This window comes from Monopterus albus, unplaced genomic scaffold (genome assembly GCF_001952655.1).
Source record: "Monopterus albus unplaced genomic scaffold, M_albus_1.0 scaffold110.1, whole genome shotgun sequence".
NCBI lineage: Eukaryota > Metazoa > Chordata > Actinopteri > Synbranchiformes > Synbranchidae > Monopterus > Monopterus albus.
Window position 1 is genome coordinate 38,153 of NW_018127990.1, and position 10,387 is coordinate 48,539.

Genomic DNA, 10,387 nt, shown 5'->3' on the forward strand with positions numbered 1-10,387 from the left:
TTCTTAATTCCAGTTTATTTCAGTTATCAAATGTACATCATTGCAGGACTTAGTTTCACATTAAAACACCCATTGCCTAATGCAAAAATGAGATGATTCCCTCTGTACAAAAATCCTTACATCCCTCAAGTATCAAAAGTAGTGGTGATTAGGTAGCATCCAGGTAAAAGAAGACAAGATTAATTTCTCCAGGATTTACACAAACCAAAAATCTGACCTCTCCTTTTCCAGCTCAGATCTGATTTCAGTGTTGTATGCAGTGCTTTTGAGTTTGCATTCACTGTAAAGAGTATTACTGCTCTGAGAAATATTGATATATAATCAATATCATAGTCATCCAGCTTTCTTACCAGAGTTCGATTTCTACTGCCCAAGAGCAGACAGGGAGTAGATCAGAACTGAACTGCAAAGTTAAAAGTCAGATGTGTTCATGTGAAACTGCAGCTGAAGGAACTACAGAGAACAGCAATGAACCCTAGACTCATGGTCGTATATTAAGTAGTCAGTTGTACAGTGCAGGAAACAGTAGTGTGAAGGCATCTTACACAGTCACCAATTTTTTATTATTTTTTTTTAAATGGCAACATTATGTACTCATGGGACTTTGGAAGACAAGGTTCAAAAGAAAGAAAGCAATAAACAGTAGTCACATATAGTTTGGCAGGTCTGGTCAGCCCACACTTTAAAAACACATAACTGAAACTAAATACAGAACTAGTTTTCTTTTTTAATTGAGAAGTTGTTTCGTTCACAGCACTTCATCATAATATTGAAAGGTTCTGCACAGATTTGGCAATTATTGGCTGGTTTTCCTCATGTCAAGAAGAGAGAACAAGGTTAATTTGGCTCCTTGTTACAAGGAACCACTAAAATCTCTCAGAAGTCCATGTTGCATGTGTTTCATGTTGTTTCTTGGCACTGTGTAAAAAAAGATGTGATTTTTCTAAATGTAAGCATTTAAATGTTTGGCTCCACTTGTCTCAGTGCAAACCTTTTCCAAATCCAGTTTAACATTTTGGAAACATGCAGAGACCTTGCTGTTGTGTCCTGACATTGTCACACACTAACTACTTGTGTAAAACATAGCATATGTTTAATTCACCCATCAAGTATAAAACGTTGAGTGCAGTATTTGATACCTGATCATTTCAGGGCAGCAAGAATCACCAGCTGAGATGTCTTTGTACAAATTAATTGCTCCTTTTAATTTTTTTTACAGCTCCAGATAAAGGTCAGATTCTGTCTACCCCCATTTACCATTTTGCCTCTCTGATTTACTGCAGAACATGTCCAACTCATCAAGTAACGGCCTCCATTCACTGATGTGTTCAATTTCTTTGTCCTTCAGCTTTCAGTTGATTTTCATGCCAGTTTTTAAAATCTGGCACTTTTTCCTATTTGAAGGGCAGTTTTGCAGTTTGAGAAACTTTGCAAAAGGTTATCAACACAAAATAATTTAGACCTCGGGTCTTGACAGAAAACTAAGCGCACAACTTTGAGCCGTTTGTTTGTTGGACAGTTATTTGCAGTGCAACTAATGCCTCTCCTTTAAACAGGGATGCAAAATGGTGTAGGAGGAGTGACAGCAGGTTTCTTGGTGGATTATGGGACGGTGACGTGGAAGGGGGAGCCTGGGACATGGTCATCACCCCATTTAACCACTAGGATGTAGTAGCCCCGCTCCTTCAGCAGGTAGCTGATGTTGTACTGCAGGTTGCCCAAGTGTTTCACCTGAACCTCCTCACAGGGGGCCTGAGGACCGTGCACGCCCACCATGAGCATGTTCTTACCTGAGAAGAGGAGGGGAAGCAAAGACGACAGTAAGTGAAGCATCCAGACTATGTTAGGTGGAAAATGTCCTGTTTCTTTTCAAAGTCTCACTTGTTATTCCCATTAGTCATATCAGAGACATCACTTGACAGACATAGTTCAGTATATTTGCATAATTTTATAGTAGCGGTTGGTAGGGCTGGGAATTGTTGGAAAAAGGGGTATCGAAGCACGGCTGTAGCACAGAGTATCAAACTGTAATACCTGATCTCAACTCAACTCAACTTTATTTATATAGCGCTTTACCACAGCACAGCTGACCAAAGCACTTAACATATCATACAAATCTAAAATCATATAAAAAACTATAAACAATAATATAGACACTAACACTACAGACAGAGTCTCATTCCTGGCCAAACGCCAATGAATACAAGTAGGTCTTCAAATAAGACTTAAAAGTAGACAGCGAGGGTGCCTGCCTAATATAAAGCGGCAAAGCATTCCACAGGTTTGGACGCACCACAGCGAAGGCTCTATCCCCCCTAGTTTTCTGCCTGGCCCTTGGTGCCTCCAGAAGAAGCTGATCAGCTGATCTGAGGCACTGCGACGGATTATACGGACACAAAAGTTCCACAAGATAAGATGGTGCCAGCCCATTTAAGGATTTATAAACAAATAAAAGAATCTTAAAACGAACCCTAAAACGCACCGGAAGCCAGTGGAGAGATGCCAGTACTGGCGTTATGTGGTCCTTCTTACGCCCCCCAATTGTGCATGTGTGTGTGTGTGTGTGTATTTCCCTGATTGACAAAATTGTTTATTTCTTCGACTTTTGACTGTTTTAGCATTGAATTTGCAGGTTCATATGGAGTTGTTAGCAGAAACGGCATAATTTTTAGGGAGCACAAGACAAAAATCATTGTTTTAACAAACACCCTTTTTTTCAAACCAAACACTATAACCTCAGTTTTAGCATCATTTAACTTTAAACTGTTTAACGACATCCAGCCCTTAATATCAGCAAGACATGCTAAAAGCGGTTGAATCGAGTAGGTGTCCTTCTTACTCAGTGGCATAATAATCTGGACATCGTCAGCATAGCAATGAAAAGAGACCCCATGTTTCCTAAAGATAGAGCCAAGGGGAAGTAAATATAGTGAAAAAAGCAGAGGCCCCAGAATGGAGCCCTGTGGGACCCCAGATAAAGAGATTGTCACCGATTCCACATCTGCCAACCTGACAGACACCGATCTACCTGATAAATATGACTTAAACCACGCTAGGGCAACACCACGAATGCCCACTAAATCTTGAAGAGATATTAAAATGTCATGGTCAACCATGTCAAAAGCGGCAGTCAAGTCCAGCAGGACAAGAATCACATATTCACCCGCATCAGTGGCCAAATAAATATTAACAACCTTCAGTAAGGCTGACTCTGTACTATGCATGGGTTCAAAGCCCGATTGAAAAACCTCCAATAAGTTATTCTCATCTAAAAAGGATTTCACCTGCGCATAGACCACTTTTTCCAAAATCTTCAAGATAAAAGGTAACTTAGAAATCGGGCTAAAATTACTCAACATGGATTGATCCAGACGTGGCTTTTTGAGTAGAGGTTGCAAAACTGCATGCTTAAAATAACCAGGCACAACACCAGAAGATAAACTACTATTAATAATTTCCAAAACCGTGCTTCCAATACATGGGAAGACTTCCTTAAATAAACCCGGAGAAACGACATCTCGAGGGGAGCCAGATGGCTTAGCCTGGGCAACCACTCCCTCCAAAAAAGTCAGAGGAGGACCTCTGATTAGCTGTTGAGAAATTCTTTAATACATTTTGAAGAAAGTATTGGTTTTGCCTTGATACTGAAACGTCTGATTCCTCAGTTTCAGTACTGACACCAAAGCGATACTCTGCTTTGAGAAAAAAAATGTAACAACCATTTTAAGTAACAAAACTGATCATGATCCCCATTGTGTGAACAGTGAAATGGATGATAAACTTTACTGGGGCACTGTTGGTCACAACAGAAGTTGTTCATGTGCACCATCATCACAAGTCAACAGCATCATGTTGGGGGTGGTCTCTCTTACCGGCCTTGCTGCAGTCAACTGAGAAGTTGCTCCTCTGACCGACAAAGGCCTTGCTGAGGCCTGGTCCTCGGCTCAGCACCTTGCTGGCGTCAGAGTCGGTCGGCCATGGCATAGCACTGCGGGTAAAGCTGCTGCTGCTGCTGGACAACTGTACTGCTGGATCCACCGTCAGGGTTGACATCTCACTGGCATTGGTCACATTCACCAGTTTAGGACCTGAGAGAAGAGAAAAAAATCAAGTACCATTATGTTTAATAAATCTGATGGTAGTAGCTTTAAAACCTTTCAAAATGCTTTGCAGTGGAAGAAAACAAAAGTAAAAAAAGAAAGTCACTATGCTAAAAGGGGATTTCTGTAAAATGAAAGCCTGTCTCATCGGTTCTTTCTTCAGTACGGCTCTCCTACATTTCCCAGAATGCCATTTGACGTTGAAAAGCCACAATCATCATACAGGCATGAAGGTATAGGAAAAATAATGATACTGTAGCTTTCAACTTCATGTCATGGTCATCCTTCTCATTTGCTGAAAAAACCATGAAATGAGCTTGAAACCTTAAGATAAGGACAGTGTTTGCATTGAGATTCTTACAGTAAACAAAAAAAATCCATGAATTAAGCTTATGTCACTAATGCCTAGTTTGTAGCAAAGGGTTGTACAGCACAGCAAAGTTTAGCAGAGTGATGTCTCCACATTACCTGTAACTTTAGCCTTGAAGGGGCTACCGATGATGTGGTTTGGTCCTCCATATTTGATGCTGATCAGATAGTTTCCAGGTGCCATGGGGGTGTACTGCACCTTGTAGCCCTCTGGGACCTCCTGGCAGTCCATCTTTACCTTGGACGGACCCTCAATGGTCACAACCAAGGCCCCAGGACCTGCCTTAGTGTTGTTAATGATGAACTCCGACTGGCTACCTGCAAGATTAAAGACACGTAACAAGATTAACTGATAAAAATTATGTTAGCTGCAATTCTAATTTAACTGACAGTGTTTGTTGGTAACATTTCTCTGTGATGGTCTGCCAAAATCTCTGATGCCATGGCAAAGAAAAATCTATTCAACCAATTAGTCATCTAATCTAACACCTTGGTGATTTGCCCATGAAGCTTATTAAATAAAAAAATAAAAAAATAAAAAAAATGAGTCTCATACACAGGTTAGCGATGCAAACTTGTCTTGTCCATTACTGAAAAAGAGCTAGCCGATATTCATTCATATAATTAATAAACACTTACTGAAAGGCTAAGTTAAAATTGGTGATGCTGGGACAGACTAAATAGTTTTTATGCTCTGTTTGGTAGATGAGCTGTTGAATAGAGAAAGTGCTGCTATTAGTGAAAACAATTAATACATTTTGTTTATGTAAATGAGGTGGAAAAACCGTATGTGTTACAATGATGGCCCTTTTTTTTTTTTTTTTTTTTTTTTTTTTACCCACCTGTTGTGCCTCTCTCCAGGCCAGCTCCATATGCTGAGACTAGACCAGGGTCCCCAGTCTGTCCTGGTTCCCCTACTCGCACCTGGAAAGGACTTCCTGGGATGTGAGAGCCATTGAACTTGACATCAATGGTGTGGATGCCATTCTCCCTGGGGATGAACCTGATTGCGTATTTGTCTGGAGGACAGGACGAAGGGATTTGTTACCAGTAGTTCCAACATAAAAGAGGTTTGAAACTTACGAGTTCAGGCAGTGACTCTCTGGTTTTTGTCTTGTTACCGTATTTTGCCTTAAAAAAAACCTACCTTTCTCCAGCTCGGTGACAACACACTCCTCCAGAGCACCAGAAGGGCTGTGGACTTTGGCCTCCATCTTTCCCTGTGCTCCATTCAAACCCACTGCAAAGGAAGCTGGGTGATTCACTTTCAGACCAGACTCCTGTCAGGGATGGATGCACAGTCAGTTGCATGATGGGGAGAACACAGGGTAACACTTCACAACACACACACACACAGTCATGTTTAAAGAGCAGATGAAATTGCTGCCAACAAAATAGTTATTTTGTTCTGTGTTTCTGTTCTGCTGTATTCTTTTCTATTCTCTGCTGTTTCTACTCTTACCTGAGGTCCTGCTGGTGCAGCTCCAGCAGACAGAGGCAGATGGCCACAGCATTCAAAAGCAGAATGAACACTTCTCTACATTCTACCAGTGGAGCAGCACGGTCTTTAAGGAGGAACTGGTATGATGTACAACTTTCAGTTTAAAAGAAATAATAGTGGCAGATTGTTTTTCAGTACTCATGTTTAAGAAAGATCTGTTAAATTTGATTATTGTTTGAAAACTTCCAGTACTGGTGCAGATATGATACCAGAGCATTAACAAACCTGTACTTTTTCTGTATCTTGTAAAGAATACAAATATTTTCTATGAAATACTTATTTCACAGAAGAAGCCCAAGTTCTATTATAAATTTATGGTATAATAAGATGTAAATTATTTTAATAAATGTTAGTTTAAATGTTTTTATTTTAAATATTGTCTAAAGGAAAGCCACTGTACAAGAACTTTAAAAAAATATTAAACAGGGGACAATTTGTAACCTATTCATATGTATAAAATGACATACTACACAGAAAATTAAAATAAGAAACAGATAAGAAAATCTGTTTTTGATTAATAATGTCTATTTTCTGACAAGTCAAGATACTTGATCACATTGATGCAAAAACACTGTAAACCCAATTTTGCCAGCTCTTCTCATTAATTGGAAAAATCACTGATTTAAATAGGATAAGCAAGTTGGCAAAATCCCAATCTGCTGACTAAGTTCCTCTTCACAGCAGATTATAAAATATCTAGTCCAACACTGATGTGTAATTCTCATTAGGTACCCGGACAGCAATGCTTCATCTGTTGACTGTACCCTACGACCCAAGATCAACTGACAGCAAGGTCTGCTGTGGCCCATCTCTGTCTGCTGTAGCTAGCTGACCAGGGAGCTGACGATGCTGATGCTGATGAAGATGATGGTGCTGTGAAAAGCCTTTAAATGAAGCACAAGAGAAACACCACAGTTCCACACCAGACCAAAAGAGGGGATGAGCAGAGCCAGGCAAAACCACAGGTATGTAACTGAGCCGGACGGGCGAGTGTGTTTGGGGCTACAGTACATGACTGAATATATTCCAGATGTCACTTTACAAAGATGACGTCTGATGAACATGTTACTCAACAACCGTTGGCCAGACAGCAATTAAGTCCAATATAAATATTTCTGGTAAGCCATAAGATAAATCCTATTTTTTTTGTCATCTCATGGTCTAGTGCCGCCATCACAACAGAAGTTAATGAAAGTGTCTGAATTCTATTGGTAATTATCAGACACATAAAGACATCCCTTTGAATAATTACAATGGACATTTTTTTTTTTTTTTTTTTTACAGTTTGACATTTTATATAATACACTGCCTCAAGTAATTGATATGTACAGCCGTAGTTCATTCCTAAGAATGTGATGGTGAAATTTGATGTTGCTATTGCTCAGAGGATGATTCATTTCCATTTTTCACTCATGTTTCCTTTAGCACCTGTCTCAGGCCAAAATGTGAACATCACACTGTGGGTTTGCCTGGCTGCGGTCACATCCGGAGGCCAGTTGCATAAAAAAAAAACTGAAATGGTTGAACCGGTTTGCAATGTGGGTTTGACTGATGGTGGGCTGCTTAAGGCTGGTGTCAAGCTCACTGTTCACTATCTGTGTTTTAAAGGGTTGAAAATCTACAAACTATTTCTTCTTGTCACAAAACATTATTAGTTTACCATTAGTTACAACTCAAAAACACACTTCCGCCCTGCTCGCAGATGTACTGAAACTTGGCTTGAACTGTGGCGAGTCATAAAACATTACAAACAGGAGTCAGGTCCTTAACCTGTATTTTAGTAGCGTTGTTTTAAACAGCAGCAGAAACTTCAAACTTGCTGGTGCCACAATGATTACTCATCATAAATTTGATCCCAAGGTAAGGAGTTATAATTAGCAGTTCACCGTCTTCAATAAAAACCCAAATCAGTTGAACCCTCACACCCACTTCATTGGCTCTGTATGGGGATAAAATCCCACCACATTTTTATGCAACTGTGCCTCAGAGCCCTTTAGCAAGGCAGGGCAGGCTGGCTGTGGAGGTGTCTCCTCATGCCTCACCTGAAGACCGGTAACAGTGAGACGACGGGCATCATTCACTGGAGCAACGACAGGAACTAGGTAGGGGCTGTCAGGGATGTGTTGGTTGTTAAACTTGACTGAAACCTCATAATCACCTGGAGAAGAGAGAATGAGAATGCAACTCAGAGTGAGAAAGATACATTAATGGTCAACAGGTAAACGACGTGCGTGCGTTTTTCTCTACCAGGCTCCTGAGCAATGTAAGCGACTCCACAAGATCCGTCTTTGCGGTCATCAAAGGAGATCTCCGCCCTGCTGGGTCCCTCCACGGCGATGGACAGACCGCCGGCCCCTGCCTCCCTCGTCCAGATACTGAACTCAGCTGGTGAGAGACAGAACATCAGAAAAGTGTAAATCCACAATAAAAATGTTTTTTTAAAAACAAGCCTTTTGTATTTGTTCAGATCTTCTCTGCAGCAGCTCTGGGGGAGAGCGATACTACAGATTCGAAGATGAAGTGACAGATTTCTTGTTATTAAAAGGAGCAAATGACATATTATATAGGCAAGAGCCACGCGGCATGATTTATGAAGTGAAATCATCAATATGCTACTTCTGAATTATTACTGAGTGATTTGTCAAACATTTGTTTTTACCATTTTCTGAAAATATTAATAGGATATTAGAACTAGGGAATGCATGTAGTCAATGTAAAGTCCCTGAAAGGACATCATCTGTATCTATGTGTGTACCTGGCTCTCCTGCCAATGCTCCCTCCAGACCCGGTCCTCCTGCTTTCACTTTGGAAGCTCCGCCTTCTCCTAGCGGCCCCACAGTGAACTGGAAGGGGCTACCTGGAACGTGGACGCCCCTGTACTTCACACTCACTCTGTGCACTCCCATCTCTGTTGGCACGAAACGCACACAATAGGTGTCGTTTCCCACAGTGACCAGCTCAGCAGGTTGACTGACTCCAGAGGGGGAGGTGACTTCAGCAGTGACATCATGCATGTCTATGGCTGCAGACAGAGATGGACAGTATGGTGTTTTATTACTGTTTGTATATTCATTCATTTTGACTTCCCTAGCCTTATCCTTTACAACCACTCAGCCTTAATACCAATCCAGAGTAAAGCTAAAAGCAGATGTTGTGAATTCTCACACACACACACACACACACACACACACACACACACACACACACACACACACACACACACACACACACACACACAGAGCTACATGTTATCATTCTTATGCTGTCAAACCCAGACACTGTTATTCCTGTTTAGTACTCTACAATGTACCCTCCACCCCAGCACCACCCACCACGCTGCCAGCATCAACAACCCAAACACCCCTCGCTGCCCTCACTCCGCTTGTCACCACCAGACCAGAAAGGCTGGAGATGTGGCGAACACGCCCAGGAGAGAGGCTCTGATCCTGGACAACAGCAGAGGAGCAAGTCCTACGACCACTGGATCTTCCAGACCACCTGAGGAAGCAGTAGGTCCAGGAGGGGGTGTGAGAGAGGAGCTGACGGGACAGGACCAAGAGGAACCAGCTCACTGGAGAAAGAGGAGAACAGAGGAGGGGGAGGAGACAAGCAATTGCAGAAGGCAGAGGAGGAGAAAGTAAGGAGAAACTGAGGAAGAAATGAGGGAAGAAGACAAAGGATATATGGATTAGAACAAAGCCAGAAAAAGGGAACAAAAGATAAAAGGTAGAAAAACAGTCAAAAAGAAAGAAAAGTAACAAAAGCCAAGGAGAAGCAGGAAGGTTGAGACAAAGGGAGGAATGGAAAGAAAAGAGAAATAAGAAGGAACAAATGACAAAGCTGACACAGTATAGCAGTAAGAAACAAGAGAAAAGCTAGAGCTTTAAACAGGAAACCAATTTGGAAAAGGAAAAGGAGAGGCTCTGACCACACAGGGCGTTTGAATGTTGTTTCAAGTGTTTTTCAGTGATATAACAAACAACCAAACACAGTTGAAGACATTTACAGATGGACCTAATGGATAAACATAAGGCAAAAGCCACTGCATGGGTCCAGATGTGTGGACAACCCTCTGACACCACAAGCAGATAATCAGAGGAGCCTTCAGATTAGCAAGGTAAGAAAGACTGCGTGTGTACCTGGTATTTTAAGACTGAGGTCACACACACTTCCCACACTGGCGACAGACGGCGCCTTCTGTCGTCGGGTGATGCTCTCCCGGATGCGACCCTCACCTGTCACCCGCACTGTGAATGGACTTCCTGTTGACAAACACCTCAGATTATTTGTCTAAAAATACATTTTTATTATACTTCACTAAATCCCATGACAAATGCAGTTATTTCCATTCTCAACATTATTATTTTGCCTTTGGGAGAGCTGGAATCAGTAACTTCTATTCTAGTTAAATCGTTAT

At 41.4% G+C, this 10,387-nt stretch overlaps 1 protein-coding gene across 3 annotated transcripts in view; it reads right to left on the bottom strand.

The window, feature by feature from the left end:
* flnba (filamin B a) overlaps positions 1 to 10,387 on the bottom strand; it is a 72,612-nt gene continuing 62,225 nt past the window's right edge. For 2 of the 3 annotated variants that reach the window (XM_020611216.1, XM_020611215.1), the window contains 9 exons: positions 10,110 to 10,232; positions 8,726 to 8,992; positions 8,218 to 8,355; positions 8,013 to 8,128; positions 5,617 to 5,749; positions 5,312 to 5,488; positions 4,569 to 4,787; positions 3,873 to 4,088; positions 1 to 1,790 (listed from right to left, as the gene is read on the bottom strand). In XM_020611216.1, the coding sequence (XP_020466872.1) occupies positions 1,603 to 1,790; positions 3,873 to 4,088; positions 4,569 to 4,787; positions 5,312 to 5,488; positions 5,617 to 5,749; positions 8,013 to 8,128; positions 8,218 to 8,355; positions 8,726 to 8,992; positions 10,110 to 10,232 (1,577 nt within the window). In that variant the 3' untranslated portion in view covers positions 1 to 1,602. Of the gene's footprint in view, positions 1,791 to 3,872; positions 4,089 to 4,568; positions 4,788 to 5,311; positions 5,489 to 5,616; positions 5,750 to 8,012; positions 8,129 to 8,217; positions 8,356 to 8,725; positions 8,993 to 9,213; positions 9,542 to 10,109; positions 10,233 to 10,387 lie in introns of those variants that run through there. The other variant, XM_020611217.1, reaches the window with a different exon arrangement.